The 20773-nt window shown below is 37.6% G+C and overlaps 1 protein-coding gene across 1 annotated transcript; it reads left to right on the top strand.

Annotated features, from left to right (window-relative positions):
• Window positions 1–127: 127 nt before the first annotated feature.
• LOC101175416 (class I histocompatibility antigen, F10 alpha chain) lies at window positions 128–19746 on the top strand. Its single transcript, XM_023960321.2, has 20 exons — window positions 128–310; window positions 985–1257; window positions 1358–1648; window positions 2273–2557; window positions 4189–4311; window positions 4837–4866; window positions 5133–5180; window positions 5698–5763; window positions 10619–10660; window positions 12291–12356; window positions 13011–13052; window positions 15205–15243; window positions 15334–15402; window positions 15887–15946; window positions 16396–16434; window positions 17693–17731; window positions 17822–17890; window positions 18374–18433; window positions 18729–18767; window positions 18889–19746. Exons 1-20 carry the CDS (start codon window positions 256–258, stop codon window positions 18939–18941), a joined length of 1788 nt encoding a protein of 595 aa, XP_023816089.1. The 5' UTR covers window positions 128–255; the 3' UTR covers window positions 18942–19746.
• Window positions 19747–20773: the final 1027 nt, after the last annotated feature.

Below are 20773 nucleotides of genomic sequence, written 5' to 3'. Positions count from 1 at the left end.
ATTCAAATTCCTATTGTCTACTTCTATTTAGATTTTTAAACTTTCAAAATAAGGTGGTTAAGTGAATGCACCGTAATAAAACATTTATAGACAGGTTAATTATTAACATGGTGTTAAATGAAACTACAGTGTACAGGGAAACGACATGGAGCTGTAAAAAACAAAAGAGATTGGATTCTGGTGGACGCACACGGAACAAAACGGTCGGATTAAACCAGTTTTTGGTCGAACGGCCGGACCTGAACTGGGTTCAAAATGTTGATCACCTCAGTCTTGGTCCTTTTGGGGAGTGGACTGCTCGTGAACTGCGGTAAAATTGAACATTTTGTCATGTTAATGGGTTAGGTAGAGGCAAAAAGTGAAATTAAAATAATTTTGTCCTGTCCAGTAAAGGTATATTGAATTATTTAGGTAGCTGTATTGGAGCTTGTAAAGGTTTTTAACCTTCACAAGCAAATAAAAAAAACATTATTTTTGTTGAAAATACATGTCAGCCAAAATGTTGTTAAGGGCAAAGACTGATAATGTGTTTTTTTTAAAGTAAATATCCTACAGCAAGTTTTAGAACATAGAATAAAGAGAAAGGCAACCTTTGAACTTCTGTCTTAAGACTGGTTGCAATAAAACCTGTGGTTCCTTAAATGTCAACTGTAGGGTTATAAATAATGTGAAATGTTGAGGTAAATGAATAGAAACGCATCCTGACTATTGTCGTTATGACTGGCAAAATAGATTTGTATAACTAAAAGTGTTTTTCTTCTTTTATGCTCAAGTTCGACAATTTAATATGAGTGAATCAATTCTGGGACAAGCTCCCAGTGGTTAAATTACGTACTGCACCTGGATCGTTTTTAAACATTCTTTAACCGGCTCGGAAGCCAAATTGGTTGCAGCTTGTAGATCACTTATTTCAAACTAAAACAAAGGCATTTGGTAACCATCATTTCCAATGAACTTGTGCTATCTCACCTGTTTCATTTCTAGAGAAGCACTCGCTGACGTACATCTACACGGCCTTCTCCCATCCTGTGAAGCTCCCAGGCATCCATGAATTCACTGCTATGGGTCTGCTGGACAACAGAATGATCGACTACTATGACAGCTCTGTGCAAAAGAAAATTCCCAAACAGGACTGGATGAAGGAGCGACTCCAGCAGGAATACTGGGATAAAGGCACACAGTCCCGGCAGAGCAAGCAGCAGTGGTTCAAGGTTAACATCGACATCCTGATCAACCGAATGAGACAAACGTCTAATGGTGAGATTTGAAGGGATGGGTCATGTGTGTTCTGTCCACTTGATGCTTTTTGTGTTTTAGTCAGTATAGTTTGATTTAATTCACATTTCTTTTCCTTCAGACACTCATGTTCTTCAGTGGATGCATGGATGTGAAGGTGTAGAAGACGAACATGGAAACCTCCAGTTTAAGCGTGGCATGGACATGTACAACTATGACGGAGATGACTTCCTGGCTTTTGATGATGAACGTCAAGTTTGGGTGGCTGCAGCAGATGCAGCAGTCCCCACCAAGAGGAAGTGGGATGAAGTCACAGCGCTGAAAGACTACACCAAGGGTTACCTGGAGAAGGAGTGCATGGAATGGATGAAAACCTTTCTGAGTTATTCAACGCAGCAGCTAAGAAATGCCTGTATGCATTTTTTAATATGTAGTAATAAATATGTGTACTCCAATCCATATATCATTTTATAGTTTTAGTTATCTTTAGGTTTCAGACATCAGCGCCAACACTAGGTAAACAGCAGTTGTAACTGCTTGACGTTTCCAGGTGGTTTTGTTTCTCAACATGGAAGAATAGAAAACTACACAAAGATCTGAACATTTAATTTTCCATTTTTAGCCAGTTTAGTCCAAGTTTGGAGGACTGTCCTGGTCTGAAGGCATCCTGAAAGCTCTTCCTTTAGTATTAGCTGTTAAATCCAAATGTGGGAGTTACTAAAAAGTACATCTAGTATTTTCTGAGTCACAACTTCTCTACAGTCTATTTGAGAAACAAGATAGTTACCTATGAAGCTCATAAAACCAAAGTCCAAGTTGTGACCATCCAGAGTCCTCGTCCATCATCCAAGCTGATAAGACGACTGCTGATCAGATTTATTACCTTCAGAAATCAACTTTCACTTCTGGAACCATTCCTGAACACATTCTAGTTAGTTTGTATATTTGCTAAACACCTCCTGATGAAGGTGCAGAGAAACAAAGCAAATGAAAATCTGTTCAAAGTAAAGATTGACGTTTTATTTTCTCCTTTCAGCTCGTCCTGACGTTTACATGTTCTTTAAAAAAGCCAAAGAGTCCTCCAACGTTGTGCTGACGTGCCTCGCCACAGGCTTTTATCCTAAAGACATCACCCTAAACATCAGAAGAGATGGGCGTGTCCTCACTAAAGACGATGGAGTGATGAGTTCTGGAGTTCGTCCGAATCACGATGAAACCTTCCAAAGAAAAGATTATGTGGAGATTTTGAGGAGTGACTCTGCTACCTACACCTGTGAAATCATTCATCCAGCTTCCAATGTGTGGGTTGTGAAAACATGGGGTAAGACACATCCATTCACTTTTTAGGAACTGTGTCCCTCTAAATTTCTGCCAATATCCCAAATATGAAAACTAAGGAAATTAAAAAAAAAATAAACTAGATTAAAAAAAAAAAGAAAAAGTAGTTATAAAATAAGTGGAGAACAGACTTAGATACATTTTGGAAAACATTTGTAATCATTATATAATCATTAAATGAGTGGATTTGACGTGTTTAGTATGAAGGTTTATCTATAACTACCCTGCAGGTGGTCTGTACAATATCTCAAGGTCGTAGAGTCTGTACAGTGTCAATGTTCATGCACATTTGTTTCTACAGGTATGTTGCGTGCGACAAATCGTAGTGAACACTTAAACAACATGTAATAAGGGTGACATAGGTGAGACACGGGAGTGTCATATGGATTTTATGGCCCCCTCCAAATCCTGTACACTGTGCAAGGGACCTGTGAATTCCTTGCATCCAGCAAGGAACATGAAAATAGACAATCAGAGCATTGTTTGTGTGAGCATCGTATACGGGCACCTGGTCACCCCGTGCTTGTGGTATTTGCACTTAGCCATTAAGGGGCCAGTACTCACACCTCTTAAGAGATACATTTACCACATGTACAACAGTTGTACACATTTTCTTGACGTCCCTTGAGGTCAAGAAAATGCAGGAGACACCTGCGCTCCCTGAAGATGCCTCGTCTACTCTATACAACCCAAAATCTCACAGCAGCCGTAGGGGTCAACCCTTAAGGGGTTACAGATGGATGTGACTACGGCTTGAATGAATTCATTATTTTACATTTTGTACAGACAGTCTCCATCTTTACTAATCTGTCTCCCCCAAATGATTCAAAAATCAGACTTGGGTTCTACTTTTCAGACTTAGAAATAACAAGTAGAGCTGCTTCACTGTTTTTACTCCCTGTGCTGCTGTTTACATAAATTCCGCAGTGATGTTCGGATGTAAGAAAGAACCTTCATCTTTGTCAAGAAATGAGCACAATTTGTCAACATGTCCATACTATTTATGTCAAGATGGAAATGAAGCATAATTGGCCAAATTTCCGATTTGGCCAATTATGCCAAATCGGAAATTTGGAAAATTATGCACTTAATGTCATAATCGGAAATGTATGCACTTAATGTAATGCTAATGTTTTTTGCTGCTATACAACACTTTAGAGTAGTGAAGTGTTTACCCAATCAGCTGATTCTATCACAGAGAAAATCCTCTTTGTGCCAACATGCAACACTAAAGAGTTGCATGTTGGTGCAAAGCCGACATGCAAAGCCATTTTTCTCCATGTCAGAATCACCAGAACCACGTTGATCATGTAAATGACCGAAGAGTCATCATATAAAGGGGTTGTGTTATTTATGTGTGGCCAACGACATTTCTAGTATTAAAGGGTTAACTAACCGACTTGACAGCTTAACAAGTCATTTCATGATCCAGTTACTTTAGCTTTTCAATCTGCAAAGAACAGGAAGTCAGAAATGAATATTCTCTTCTAAATAAACATGAAGGCCATGCAGTCTTTGGGGGATTTTCTCTGTTTACTTTCCATTGAAGAAAAGTAAGAAAATAATTTACTGTATGTTCAAAAGTAACAAAGAGTTAATATTTTTGCCTTTTAGATCATCGTCCTCCAGAAGGTTCACCGGGATCTGATATTGGTCTGGTTCTTGGTCTTGTTTGTGGTATTGGTGGAGTCCTGGCCATTGTGGTGATACGGGTCTTGTACAAGAAAAAAATGCTTTGTAAGTACAATATCTTTTATTTTCCTGTAAAAGAAAAACAATGACAATATAAATTGTCCTTTTTAAAAATAGTTTTTTTGTGGTGTTTTAGAATATTTATAAATTTAATATAACTTGTAAGTTTACAGTTTGATCACAATGCTTCCTAGTCAAGTTATATATATATATATTTTGCGTAAAAAGTCCCTTCTAGATGATTTATTTGTATCATATTTATAACATGCAAACGTTTCTTTTAACTGGACTTAAATAATTTACAGAAACGTTTTTTAAATTGTTATATTTGTTGCAGCTTTGTGTCAAAAGCTAATAGTCGCAGTTTATTAATGTTTTGGCTTAGGTTTGAAGTTAATTAAATTAACTTAAAGATTGTATAATTTTAGGATACCTCAGTGTAGCAGGTATGCATAATGTTTTTTTAAATGTTGCTTTGAACTAAAGATTAAAGATGTTTGCATAATGTTAAATACTTACTATAAACAAAATCAACCTTGATCATTTATGACTCATATTGTGTTTTTACAGGTTTTAAAAACGTAAATTGTCACTGCAGAGGTAATTCTTTGTTTTCTCTCATTGCATTGAACTGTGCTGAAGTTACTGTTTATGTATAATGTTTAAATCAAGTCTGCTTGATTATGTGATGCGTTTGTTAAACCAATCAGATTTTACGAGTCCCAAGCTTTTAGTTTAAATAAGGTCTGATTTAAACAAATATTTTAAGATATTAGTTTTGAAGGTCGATGCAGAGCTAAAGTGTTTCCGGTTTTACATTTTCACATCGGTTTTAACAAACAAACTTTGATGATTCTGTTTTATAGTTTCATGTTGTTGTTCATCCGCTGGAAAGCATCAGGATTCTATCTCAAGTAAGAACAGTTTTCTTTTGATACATTACTGTTAAAAAGTGTTCATGAATGTGAATGTTAGTCATTTACAATAAAAATCTGTATCTTGTACTTAAAAATATATAGTTATTCAGTTGTAAATAATGCAACGAGAATTAACATTTTGTGTTAGTATTTCTTTAAATTTTGGACACAGATTTATCAAATAATTTCTGCAAACAACGGAATAAAAATGTAACTTTCAAGCTTCACACAATGGTTACATTTTGTTGAAAAGGTTTTCACACGTTTTGAAGAAAAGTCGACACAATATTAATTCATGTCTGTGTCCAAATTTCTACGATCCACACTGGGATTAAGCAAAACTTTTCTGACTGGAGTTCTGCTTTTTTTTTCTGTACACATAATAATTTTGTGTATACACACATAACACACACATTATTCTAATTAAAATGTATTTTTTTCGTATTTGTTTTGAAAGGTTTTTAATTGTTCAGGTTAAGACATATTGCTCTATGATTTCTTTTTGTGTTCTCAGGTGGACGTAATAGCAGCATGACTGCAACTGGGGATGAGACTCGTCCTCTTAATGCAGCAACCAAAGGTAAAAGTTTCCCTACGTAGAAACAACTCATTGATGCTGCACCAGTGCAACTAAACGCTGCAGTTTGGTATTAAGTACTGATATTTGTAGCTGATTCATAACTACACAGCTGTGATTGTTTGCAGCTTTTGACTCTGCTAGATTTTAGTTTTTAAAGCAAAGAATGTAAAAATAAAATAAAAAATCAGTTGCATTAAGTTTAGGTTTGTCAAGATCAAAATCACTTTTTCATGAAGACACACCAGTTTGGCTGTTTATTTCACATTTGGAAATCTTTAGCTTTGTGGGACCTGTAGAGTTGAGGTTATAACTTTCCTATTTCCCTCACGTCTTCATGACTTCTTGACATCCCTGCAGCTGAAATTAGACACCTTCACCAGAGCACTGATGAACTCCCAAACATAAAAAATGTGTTATTTCATCCAATAAGCATCTTGGTAGCTCCCTGGATAATATTCCAAAATCCATCTCAAACTTCTTCTTCTTTCTCTTTCGGCTTTTCCCATCAGGGGTCGCCACAGCGAATCATCCTTTTCCACCTCACTCTATCATGAACATCTTCTACCCTAACGTTAGCCAACTTCATGTCCTCTGTTAAGACATCCATGTATCTCCTCTTTGGCCGTCCTCTTGCCCTCCTGCCAGGCAGCTCCATCTCCAACATCCTTCTACCAATATATCCACTATCCCTCCTCTGAACATGTCCAAACCATCTCAGTCTGGCTTCTCTGACTTTGTCGCTAACACAGGCAACATGAGCCGTCCCTCTGATGTACTCGTTCCTTATCCTGTCTAACCTGGTCACTCCTAAGGAGAACCTCAACATCTTCATCTCTGCTACCTCCATCTCAGCCTCTTGTCTCTGTCTCACTGCTACCGTCTCTAACCCATAGAGCAGAGCTGGTCTCACCACTGTCTTGTACACCTTTCCTTTGAGTCTTGCTGGCACTCTTTTGTCACACAACACTCCTGACACTTTCCTCCAACCGCTCCAACCTGCCTGCACTCGCCTCTTCAACTCTTTTCCACAATCCCCATCACACTGAACTGTTGACCCCAAGTACTTAAACTCCTGCACCTTCTTCACCTCAGTCCCCTGTAACCTAACGCTTCTACCTTGATCCCTCTCGTTCAGACACATGTATTCTGTCTTACTACGACTGACCTTCATGCCTCTTCTTTCCAGAGCAAACCTCCACCTCTCTAGCTGTTCCTCCACCTGCTCTCTACTCTCACTGCAAATTACAATGTCATCCGCAAACATCATTGTCCAGGGAGATTCCTGTCTTACCTCGTCTGTCAGCCTGTCCATCAGCATAGCAAACAAAAAAGGACTCAAAGCTGATCCTTGGTGTAGTCCCACCTCCACCTTGAACTCCTCTGTCTGACCTACAGCACATCTCACCACCGTCATACTTCTCTCATACATGTCCTGAACTACTCTGACATACTTCTCTGCCACTCCAGACGACCTCATACAGTACCACAGCTCCTCCCTCGGCACCCTGTCATACGCCTTCTCTAAATCTACGAACACACAATGCAGCTCCTTCTGACCATCTCTGTACTTTTCCATCAACATTCTCAAAGCAAAAATGGCATCAGTGGTGCTCTTACGGGGCATGAAACCATACTGCTGCTCACAAATCTCCACCTTCTTCCTAAGCCTGGCTTCCACTACTCTTTCCCACAGCTTCATTGTGTGGCTCATCAACTTTATTCCTCTATAGTTGCTGCAGTTCTGCGTGTCACCCTTGTTCTTAAAGATCGGGACCAGAACGCTTCTCCTCCATTCCTCAGGCATCTTCTCACTCTCTAAAATCCTATTGAACAACCTTGTTAGAAATTCCACTGCTGTCTCTCCTAGGCACTTCCATACCTTCACAGGTACGTCATCAGGACCAACTGCCTTTCAGCTCTTTATCCTTTTCAGAGCCTTCCTAACCTCATCCTTTCCAATCTCTGCTACTTCCTGCTCCACAACAACCACATCTTCCTCCCTTCTTTCCCTGTCATTTTCCTCGTTCATCAGCTCCTCAAAATACTCCTTCCATCTTTTCTGTACACTCTCCTGGGTTGTTAGCACCTTTCCATCTCTGTCCTTAATCACCCTTATCTGTTGCGCGTCCTTCCCATCTCTGTCTCTCTGTCTGGCTAGCCTGTACAAGTCCTTCTCTCCTTCCTTTGTGTCTAACCTGTCATATAGCTCATCGTAAGCTTTCTGTTTGGCCTTTGCCACCTCTCTCTTCACTCTACGCTGCGCTTCCTTGTACTCCTGTCTACCTTCCTCAGTCCTTTCTACATCCCACTTCTTTTTAGCCAACCTCTTCCTCTGGACGCATTCCTGTACTTCCTCATTCCACCACCAAGTCTCTTTACCGTCTTTCCTCTTTCCAGATGACACACCTAGCACCTTCCTACCTGTTTCCCTGATAATCTCTGCTGTAGTTTCCCAGTCATCTGGAAGCTCATCCTGACCACCCAGGACCTGCCTCAACTTCTGCCTAAATTCCTCACAAGTTTCTTCATTCTGTAGCTTCCACCACTTGGTCTTCTTTTCTGTTTTCCCTCTCTTCTTCTTCCTGACCTCCAGAGTCATCTTACACACCACCATGCAGTGCTGTCTGGCTACACTCTCTCCTACTACCACTTTGCAGTCATTAACCTCTCTCAAATGACCTCGTCTACATAGGGATGTAGTCCACCTGAGTACTCCTACCTCCACTTCTGTATGTCACTCTATGTTCCTCTCTCTTCTGGAAGTAAGTGTTGACTACAGCCATTTCCATCCTCTTCGCAAAGTCCACCACCATCTGTCCCTCCAGATTCCTTTCCTTCACACCAAACCTGCCCATCACCTCCTCATCACCTCTGTTGCCCTCACCAACATGCCCATTAAAGTCTGCTCCAATAACAACTCTCTCTCCTCTGGGGAAACTCTCTATGACCTCATCCAACTCACTCCAGAATCTCTCCTTCACTTCTAACTCACAGCCAACCTGTGGCGCATACCCACTGACTACATTCACCATCACCCCTTCAATTTCCAACTTTAGGCTCATCATCCTGTCTGAGACTCTTTTCACCTCTAGAAGCGTTTACAAACTCCCCCTTCAGAATCACTCCTACCCCGTTTCTCTTCCTATCAACACCATGATAGAACAGTTTGTATCCTCCTCCAATACTACGTGCCTTGCTGCCCTTCCACCTTGTCTCCTGCACACACAGTACATCTACCTTCCTTCTCTCCATCATGTCTGCCAGCTCTCTGCCTTTCCCTGTCATTGTGCCAACGTTAAGAGTCCCTATTCTCAAACCTATGTTCCTGCCTTTTCCATCTCCAACAAAATATAATAATTAAGTTTGCAAAATGTTTTATGATAGAATCTGATATATTTACATTTCTAAATCCTGTTGTTTAGAAATAATGTACTTCATTATTTTTAGGAAACTGTTCCTGTAATACAGTGCTTCTCAATTATTTTTTGCCAGGCCCCCCCTAGGAAAAGAAAATGTTTCGCGCCCCCCCTGACCCCCCCCCCCCCACACACACACAGACACACTCGCGCGGTGACAATACATCAGGTCAGTATCTATAAAATTTGTATACCTAAAATTGTATCTTTTAACACTAACAAAAGAAAAAAGCAAAATAAATCCACTTTCAACAAATATTAACTTTATTTAGCCACAGAAACCCTGTTCTAGTCTAAAACAAAAAAGAAGCTGAAAGTACCTGAAATAAAAAAAATCTGTCATTCCTTATTTAAACTAGAAACATTTTGACCAACTGAACCATTTGATGCTGAAAAAAATAATTCAATCAATAAATAATATTAAATCTAAATTGATCTGAAACATTAACACAGCAGCACCAATATATTTAACGTTTTTAGTCTGAAGAAATAGGTAAAAACGTGCTGATTTTTTTTTTCTAAATGACGGATTGTTTATTTCTGATCTCATAAAAGTGCAGCTGTTTTCCTGCATTACCTGCTGTCTTTATGTCTGTCTGACACCAACTAAACCACAGGCAGACAAAGAAAACATGGATGGAAAATAAAGACACGTCATCAAAATGTCTACAATAGTTCATAAAGAATGACATTGTTAGCATGAGCTTAGGAATCTAAGGGCAGCGGTGATCTTGGGCAACAGGCAGCGGTAGCAGTGGTCCGCGTGCCCCGATTCCCCTGGCAGACAGGGCCCACACCACCCCTCCCCTTTCGTTCTCACTCGCGCAGCCGCGGACAGACAGAACAGACAATAGGAACCGAATAGTGGACCAGATTATTTTCCAAGCACTGAGCCGCTGTCACCGCTGCCCCCACGTTAAATTTGCGCACCGGACAAACCTGTGCCTAAAACCGCCACCACCGCGCGCCCCCCCTGGCATCGCTTCGTGCCCCCCCCTGGGGGCGCGCCCCACTATTTGAGAAGCACTGCTGTAATATAAAACTATAATTAGTGTTCATAGACGACATTTTTTTCCTTTAACGAAGTGTTTTATATTTGAATTTTCTGCAACTCTTGACCAAAAGTCGCTTTTACTTAGTCTACTGTTTCCCTTTTACATTATGTCCTTTAGATTGGGCACAAAAACATGTTAAATGTGTCCATCTTTATTTGTTGAAAAATGTCTTTAGAAAAATTTTTAATTCTTGAGGATTTAAGCTTTTCAGTCCAATTTAATATCAATCAATTACATGAAAACAACATTTTCACTTTGTAAACTGAGGTTCCTGCTGCTCATACAGTTATTGCCTTTTGGTGAAATCTTTATAGACAAAATAATGAAGATTCCTGCACATTTAAATGCTTAATTTGGATATAAACCTGCTTCCTCCTCTCCCAGGTTCTGATCAATCTCTCAGCAGTGGAGACTCTGCTATTGACAGTAAGTATCTTTATTTCTAGTCCTTTAATCAAATGAAATGTATATAAACAAAGCTTATTTGGTGGAAGTAATGTGGCAATAAAGAATGACACACGAGCTATGACTAATATAATTGAAATGTTTAGGATGTGCCTGTGTGTGGTTGTTTTGGGAGTATTTCGGCTACATCGATTAGATGGAATTGGCTTAAGGAATTGCTGTAAATAATCTTGTCGCTAGATTAGATTTTTTTATTTTGAAAGAAAAGTGTAACATTTTTATGAAAACCTGCTAAACTAAATCAACAACAACAAAAAAACAAGAAAATTAAGATTATTTAGTTTAATTTCTTTTGTTATGTCTTTGTTTTTTAAATATCTCTTTTAAAGGCCAATGCTGATCATAAAACACATGATTGTCAGACAGAAGTTTAGATTTTTCCTGGATATATTCAGTTTGCAAACATTTTGTGTCCTTCATAAAATAGTCAGAATATTTTGGAACAGATTTCTCCTTTTAAAATCTGAAAAAATACAATTTGTGAGAGAAAATCCAAATCTTCATGATCTGTATGAATCGTGTGCAGCCTGTGACCTGACACGGGTAAAAAAAACAAAAACAACTATCGGTATTTAGTTCCCACGAAATAATTGTGACTAGGGCTGAACGATATGAGGAAAACTCGCGATATGCGATATTGGTAATTAATATTGCGATAACGATATAATTTGCGGTATATAAACAAATAGCAAAAAAAAAAAACCATCATTTCCATTTCACTGCAACAGTTTAAAAATTATACTCCAAATGACCCTTGTCGACGTAGGAGGCAAACATCAAACATAAAAGGGCTCATCTGATTGATCAAAAATGTAAACGGGTCCTTCCGATTGGTTAAATGCATAAAGGGATTTATTTCATTTGTTATATTTCAAGCTGCCATGAGTTTGTTTTAGCACATTTAAGGTAATCATTTATTGCGATTTTTGCCATCTTTTGCGGTATGTATATTGCACAGCTTGATGTCGCGATAACGATAAATTTGCGGTATATTGTGCAGGCCTAATTGTGACCTTTACACACTCCGTATTTTCAACCGGAAATTAACTCATTTGCTTAAGGTTGCCTCTTTATTTTAAATAAGATAACTAGTTTAAATAATATAATATATTTTGCCATTGCATCATTGATGTTTCCATTGACTATGGCGAGGGGTTAGCTACTCCGGGCGGCTGGATGGACCTGCCGCCGTAGCGGCATAGTGATCTCTGTCAGAGGAGATCGCCATGCCGGGCAGCAGAGAGAGTTCAGTGATAGCACACGCAGAACATCAGTGTTTTTCTATGAAAGACAGATATAAAGCTTCCATGATCCATAAAGATTCACATGTTTTGGGGAAAAGTCAACGCAACATTAAGAAATGTCTGTGTTTACATTTCTATGATCTGAACTGGGATTAAGCAAAACCTTTCTGACTGGAGTTCTGTTTTTTTTTCTTTCTAAACACATAATTATGTGTACAGATCTTCTCATGATAAACTATACACACATAAATCTACTTAAAATGTTATTTCTTTTCTATTTGTTTTGAAAGGTTTTTAATTGTTTAGGTTGAGACATTTTGCTTTATGATTTCTTTTTGTGTTCTCAGGTAAAAGTGAGGGCAGCGTAATTGCAACTGAGGATGAGACTTGCCCTCTTAATGCAAAAACCAAAGGTAAGTTGCTCTGTAGTTCAGTTTATTTTCTATACATATAAATATGTTTACAGAATCGCTCACTTCCTTTTGATGAGCTTACTTGATTGCTGCAGACATTTTTTCTAAAACTACAGCGACACACATAATTCTAATTAAAATATTTTTTATTTGTTTTTAAAGGTTTTTAATTGTTTAGGTTGAGACATTTTGTATTATTTATGGTTTTGTGTCCTTATGTGGCAGTGATGGCAGTGTGACTGCATCTTTAATCAATGGTCTGAATTTTACCGTATTTCCTATTTATTGGTGAACACACTCAGAAGTTTTTTTTCTGTCTAAACTAAGAAGTATTTTTGGAACAACTCTTGACCAAAAGCTGCTTTTACTTTAGTCTATTTTTTCCCCTTTACAGTATGTCCTTTAGTCTGGACACAAAGACATGTAAAATACGGCAATCTTTATTTGTTGAAAAATTGTTGAGGTTTTAAGCTTCTTCAGTTCAATTTAATATGAATACATTATATGAAAACTACTTTTTAACGTTGTAAACTTAGGTTCTTGCTCCTCAAATAGTTGCTGCTTTTTTGATGAAATCTTTATAGACAAACTAGTGAAAATTTCTTGACATTTAAATGCCTTATTTTGATATAAACCCGCTTCCTCCTCTTCCAGGTTCTGATCAATCTCTCAGCAGTGGAGACTCTGCTATTGACAGTAAGTATCTTAATTACTAGTGCTTTAATGATAAATTAAATGTATATAAACCAAGCTTATTTGGTAAAAAGTAATGTGGCAATAAAGAATGACACACGAGCTATGACTAATATGATTGAAATGTTTAGGATGTGCCTGTATGTGGTTGTTTTGGGAGTATTTCGGCTACATCGATTACATGGAATTGGCTTAAGGAACTGCTGTAAATAACCTTGTCGCTAGATTAGATCAGTGTTTTTCAACCAGTGTGCCGCGGCACACTAGTGTGCCGTGGGAGATGGTCAAGTGCGCCGTGGGAAATTGCCCTCATTCACTGATCTAAAAACATTTTCCATCTCCGGGAAATCAGCTCTGTGTTCATCCAAACAGGCCCTGATAAAACACTGAGTAGTTAGGAATATAATAGATCTTAAAATTACTTTTTCTTTGTGTTTATTTAATTCTATTAAACACATTTTGATAAAAATGACGGTACCGCGATTTAGCTGCAGCTATAACTGTGTAAGGAAAAGTCCCCCCCCTTAACTGTCTCCGCCAATCATTCTTGAAGGCTTAATCACATGTCATCAGTCTGACCAATCAGAAGTGCTTAAAGTCTTCACTTCCTTGTTCTTAATTCTGCTGATAAAGTCTCTCAGTTCCAACAGAAATACCAGCTAAAGCTCGTCTTTAGTGGTGTAGCTTGCCACAGAATCCGGTATCAGACCGTGGAACAAGTGGACAATACAATGAAGCTCAGAGACGCGAGTCTTTCTGCCCTTTTTCGGCAGTTTTCACACCACATCTCCCATGATGCATTGGCTTAAAGGGACAGCGCACAATGAGTCGTCCTTGTGAAATGTCTTGAAACCACAACAAACAGTTTCTAAATGTCTCTAATGTAACTTTTATTTCATCTCTTAGAAAAAAACAGCTGCAACTTCCTAGTTTTTCTGCCACAATTATCACAAAAATCTACGTGAGATTGCGGGGGGGGGGGGGGGGGGGGGGCTGTCGATCAATACAGACCATGAATTTCTGCTTTTTTTTTTTTTTTGGATGCTGGTGTGCCGCGGGATTTTTGTCTAGGTTAAAGTGTGCCGTGGCTCAAAAAAGGTTGAAAAACACTGGATTAGATTTTTTTATTTTGAAAGAAAAGTGTAACATTTTTATGAAAACCTGCAAAACTAAATCAACAACAACAAAAAAAAACAAGAAAATTAAGATTATTTAGTTTAATTTCTTTTGTTATGTCTTTGTTTTTTAAATATCTCTTTTAAAGGCCAATGCTGATCATAAAATACATGATTGTCAGACAGAAGTTCAGATTTTTTCTGGATATATTCCGTTTGCAAACATTTTGTGTCCTTCATAAAATAGTCAGAATATTTTGGAACAGATTTCTCCTTTTAAAATCTGACAAAAATACAATTTGTGAGAGAAAATCCAAATCTTCATGATCTGTATGAATCGTGTGGAGCCCGTGACCTGACACGGGTAAAAAAAACAAAAACAACTATCGGTATTTAGTTCCCACAAAATAATTGTGACCTTTACACACTCCGTTTTTTTTAACTGGAAATAAACTCATTTGCTTCTGGTTGCATCTTTATTTTAAATAAGATAACTAGTTTAAAGAAATAATATAATGTATTTTGCCATTGCATCATTGATGTTTCCATTGACTATGGCGAGGGGTTAGCTACTCCGGGCGGCTGGATGGACCTGCCGCCGTAGCGGCATAGTGATCTCTGTCAGAGGAGAACGCCATGCTGGGCAGCAGAGAGAGTTCTGTCATAGCACACGCAGAACATCAGTGTTTTTCTATGAAAGACAGATATAAAGCTTCCATGATCCATAAAGATTCACATGTTTTGGGGAAAAGTCAACGCAACATTAAGAAATGTCTGTGTTTAAATTTCTATGATCTGAACTGTGATTAAGCAAAACCTTTCTGACTGGAGTTCTGTTTTGTTTCTACACACAATAATTATGTGTACAGAGCTTCCTTTTGATTAACTTTCTGTATTGCTGCACACAGACATTTATTCTAAAAACTACTGCTATGCACAAATAATTCTAACTAAAATGCATTTTTTTATATTTGTTTTAAAAGGCTTTTAAATGTTTAGGTTGAGACATTTTGTATTACGATTTCTTCTTGTGTTCTCAGGTGAAAGTGGTGGCAGTGTGACTACATCTCAAGTCAAGAGTATGAATTTTACCACATTTCCTATGTATTGGTGAACACACAGGAATAGTTTATCCAAATTAATAATGATCCTTTTGTGTGTCTTTGTAGATAATCAGCCAACAACCAACCCAAGAGACCATGTGGATAAGACTACAACTCCTATTGCAGCAACTAATGGTAAAGGTTTCCCGATACCAATAAGCCACACATTGATGCTGCATTAGAGCAACTAAACGCTACAGTTTGGTGTTGAGCTCTGATATTTGGAGCTGATTCCTAACTACACTGCTGTGATTGTTTGCAGTGTTTGACTACATTTTAGTTTTCAAAGCAATGAATGGAAAAAACAACAATTCAGTCTTATTCAGTTTACAATTTTTGTTTTTTATACACATAAAATTATGTGTACAGAACCTCTTACTTTTGATTACTTTTCTCAGCACTTTGAGATTTTTCTTCAAAATGTAGAGTGCATTCTTTCTAAATAAGATATATTATTATTATTATTCTTGATTACTGCACACACAGGCATTTATGCTAAAAACTACAGTTTTACACACATAATTCTAATTAAAATGTCGTTTTTTTATTTTTTTTTTGAAAAGTTTTTAATTGTTTAAATTGAGACATTTTGCTTTATGGTTTCTTTTTGTGTTCTCAGGTGGAAGTAATGGCAGCGGGACTCCAACTGAGACTGGTCCTCTTATTGCAGCATCCAAAGGTAAAAGTTTCTCTATACGTAGAAGCCACGCATTGATGCTGCATTAGTGCAACTAAACGCTGCAGTTTGGTGTTTTTAGTTTTGTTAAAGTGTTCATTGTAGTTTTTAAGGCAGAGAATTAAAAAAACAACAAATCACTTGCATTAAATCTAGGTTTGTTAAAATCCAAATAACTTTCCCCATAACATTTTAAATGAAGACACACCAGTTTGGCTGTTTATCTCACTTTTGGAAATCTTTAGCTTTGTGGGGACCTGCAGAGCAAAAGTTATAACCTTCCTATTTCCCTCACGTCTTCACTTTCCTTTGCCTTTGACATACCTGCAGCTGAAATTGGACACCTTTAACAGAGCACTGTGGAATTCCCAAACATGAAAAAATTGGTTATTTCTTCTAAGCATCTTGTTATCATATCAATTTTGATATAAATCTGCTTGCTTCTCTTCCAGGTTCTGATCCGTCTCTCAGTGGAGACTCTGCTGTTGTCAGTAAGTATGTTTATTTCTAGTCCTTTAATGATAAATGAAATGTATATAAACCAAGCTTATTTGGTTGAAGTAATGTGGCAATAAAGAATGACACACGAGCTATGACTAATATGATTGAAATGTTTAGGATGTGCCTGTATGTGGTTGTTTTGGGAGTATTTCGGCTACATCGATTAGATGGAATTGGCTTAAGGAACTGCTGTAAATAATCTTGTCGCTAGATTAGATTTTTTTATTTTGAAAGAAAAGTGTAACATTTTTATGAAAACCTGCAAAACTAAATCAACAACAACAAAAAAACCAAGAAAATTAAGATTATTTAGTTTAATTTCTTTTGTTATGTCTTTGTTTTTTAAATATCTCTTTTAAAGGCCAATGCTGATCATAAAACACATGATTGTCAGACAGAAGTTCAGATTTTTTCTGGATATATTCCGTTTGCAAACATTTTGTGTCCTTCATAAAATAGTCAGAATATTTTGGAACAGATTTCTCCTTTTAAAATCTGACAAAAATACAATTTGTGAGAGAAAATCAAAATCTTCATGATCTGTATGAATCGTGTGGAGCCCGTGACCTGACACGGGTAAAAAAAACAAAAACAACTATCGGTATTTAGTTCCCACAAAATAATTGTGACCTTTACACACTCCGTTTTTTTTAACTGGAAATAAACTCAATTGCTTCTGGTTGCATCTTTATTTTAAATAAGATAACTAGTTTAAATAATATAATATATTTTGCCATTGCATCATTGATGTTTCCATTGACTATGGCGAGGGGTTAGCTACTCCGGGCGGCTGGATGGACCTGCCGCCGTAGCGGCATAGTGATCTCTGTCAGAGGAGAACGCCATGCCGGGCAGCAGAGAGAGTTCTGTCATAGCACACGCAGAACATCAGTGATTTTCTATGAAAGACAGATCTAAAGCTTCCATGATCCATAAAGATTCACATGTTTTGGGGAAAAGTCAACGCAACATTAAGAAATGTCTGTGTTTAAATTTCTATGATCTGAACTGTGATTAAGCAAAACCTTTCTGACTGGAGTTCTGTTTTGTTTCTACACACAATAATTATGTGTACAGAGCTTCCTTTTGATTAACTTTCTGTATTGCTGCACACAGACATTTATTCTAAAAACTACTGCTATGCACAAATAATTCTAACTAAAATGCATTTTTTTATATTTGTTTTAAAAGGCTTTTAAATGTTTAGGTTTAGACATTTTGTATTACGATTTCTTCTTGTGTTCTCAGGTGAAAGTGGTGGCAGTGTGACTACATCTCAAGTCAAGAGTATGAATTTTACCACATTTCCTATGTATTGGTGAACACACAGGAATAGTTTATCCAAATTAATAATGATCCTTTTGTGTGTCTTTGTAGATAATCAGCCAACAACCAACCCAAGAGACCATGTGGATAAGACTACAACTCCTATTGCAGCAACTAATGGTAAAGGTTTCCCGATACCAATAAGCCACACATTGATGCTGCATTAGAGCAACTAAACGCTACAGTTTGGTGTTGAGCTCTGATATTTGGAGCTGATTCCTAACTACACTGCTGTGATTGTTTGCAGTGTTTGACTACATTTTAGTTTTCAAAGCAATGAATGGAAAAAACAACAATTCAGTCTTATTCAGTTTACAATTTTTGTTTTTTATACACATAAAATTATGTGTACAGAACCTCTTACTTTTGATTACTTTTCTCAGCACTTTGAGATTTTTCTTCAAAATGTAGAGTGCATTCTTTCTAAATAAGATATATTATTATTATTATTCTTGATTACTGCACACACAGGCATTTATGCTAAAAACTACAGTTTTACACACATAATTCTAATTAAAATGTCGTTTTTTTTATTTGTTTTGAAAGGATTTTAATATTTTAGGTTGAGACATTTTGCTTTATGGTTTCTTTTTGTGTTCTCAGGTGGAAGTAATGGCAGCGGGACTCCAACTGAGACTGGTCCTCTTATTGGAGCATCCAAAGGTAAAAGTTTCTCTATACGTAGAAGCCACGCATTGATGCTGCATTAGTGCAACTAAACGCTGCAGTTTGGTGTTGAGCTCTAATATTTGGAGCTGATGACCTGCAGAGCAAAAGTTATAACCTTCCTATTTCCCTCACGTCTTCACTTTCCTTTGCCTTTGACATCCCTGCAGCTGAAATTGGACACCTTTAACAGAGCACTGTGGAATTCCCAAACATGAAAAAATTGGTTATTTCTTCTAAGCATCTTGTTATCATATCAATTTTGATATAAATCTGCTTCCTTCTCTCCCAGGTTCTGATCCGTCTCTCAGTGGAGACTCTGCTGTTGTCAGTAAGTATCTTTATTTCTAGTCCTTTAATGATAAATGAAATGTATATAAACCCAGCTTATTTGCAGGGACTGGTGGCTTTTGTGATAGAACATAAAATAAGATTGCTGTTTGTTTTAACAGTTCCTGACTCCAACAACCAATCGGGTTCTAGTGGATCTCTGTCCTCTGCTTAGAAACTCAAACCACTATGAAGAGCACAAAGAAGTTATTCTACAACACGATGAAATGAATGTTCAACAGATTTATTAAGTTCTGGTGGTACCTTGACGTGAAGTCTTCCACTTTCGGCTTCTCCCATCAGGGGTCGCCACAGCGAACAAGTCGCATGGTAAATTTGGCAATGTTTTACGCCGGATGCCCTTCCTGACGCAACCTTCTCAAACCGGGCTTGGAACCGGCAGAGGTAGAGAAGGGAACAGGGAGCAGCCCGGAGTCGAACCCGGGTTTCACGGACGGAAGGCGCCGCAAACCAGCACGAGCTAAACTGGCTCTGGTACCTTGATGTAGCAATAAAGACGGATACACGAGCTATGACTAATATGATTGAAATGTTTAGGATGTGCCTGTATGTGGTTGTTTTGGAGTATTTCGGCTTAATTGATTACATGGAAATGCTTAATGAACTGCTGTAAATAATCTTGTTTTCATTTGATTGGATCTTTTCTATTTTGAAAGAAAAGTGTAACATTTTTTTAAACCTGCAAATAGCGGATTAAATCTAATCAGATAAAAATAAAAATAAAAATAAAGAAAATGAAGTTTTATTTATTTGATCTCTTTTTTTTCATATCTCTTTTAAAAACCACTGCATTTTTCCTGGATACATTTCGTTTGCAAACACAAATGTCAGAATATATTTGGAAGCAGATTTCTCCTTTTATATCTGATAAAAATACTATTTGAGAGAGAAAATAAAAATCTTAAAGATCTGTATGCAATGTCTCAAAGTGCATCGAAAATAAACTTTACATGATTGTATTTTGTGTGGTGACTTTTTCCATTGTATGCAATTATCTTTTGCTAAAAAAAAAAAATCCAGCTCTGATCATCTTTTGGTCTACCTTGAAAGCGTTCTCAGTGCTTTTTTAATTATGATTATGCCGTTTTTAGCCAAAAATAAATAAAGTTTTTTCTAGGACGTATTTTCTGCAGAGGTTCAATAGAAATGAGAAATGAGAGCTCTCTGTTTACACAATCTCCCACTAGCTTACAGCCCATCAACCACCCCCCACCTCACATTACTTGGGCAACAAAAATGGGGAGCAGTATTGCAGCTATCCAATTGTACAGGTTTGGGCCCAGCTCAGAGGAGAAAAACAGAGACGTCCATGAATCTACTCGTCCACAAGTGGATGCATCAGGATGGAACGGAGCAGGGAGTTTGTGATCCGCGAGATTTTATCTCGTAAATTTATGAGAAAAAACTCATAAATTTATGAGGAACAACTCGTGAATTTATGAGGAAAAAACTCGTAAATTTATGAGGAAAAAACTCGTAAATTTACGATATTAAGTGGAAGTGAGCATGCAGAGCAGCAGGTGAACGCCGCGCAGCAGCAGACCGACTAAACTGGAACAGGTGAGCTGAATGTTTATTGATAATGTTCCAAATAGCTGGAAGCTCATTTGTTTGATTTACAATTTATTAAAGTTTTATTTATCAATGGTTGGTTTGCAGGATCTCTGCAGCCTGATGAAGCCATCGTCGGTATTCCTGCAGCTGTCCACTTCAATCCTTTCTTCCACCATTAAAGACCAGATCTCTACGTTTGTGTGACGCTTCCGTCTGAGGAGGAGCACTTTTTGGCATTTTCAAGGTTCTAATGCTAATATTACAGACTATTTTCATTCCTCTTCATTGTTCCTCATCATTGCTGCAGCGGTCCTCTGCACCCAAATGTGTCTCGGAGCTCCTCATTTCACATGAAACTCCGCTTTACTGACACTGAACCCCGGAAAGCCGATCCACTGATAATAATCTGATTTTGAGTCGCCAAAAGGTTCA

This window comes from Oryzias latipes, chromosome 11 (assembly GCF_053564925.1).
Source record: "Oryzias latipes strain Hd-rR chromosome 11, Olatipes_Hd-rR_3.1".
Lineage (NCBI taxonomy): Eukaryota > Metazoa > Chordata > Actinopteri > Beloniformes > Adrianichthyidae > Oryzias > Oryzias latipes.
The sequence above is the reverse complement of the archived record's forward strand: the minus strand, read 5'-3'. Positions and strand labels throughout refer to the sequence as shown.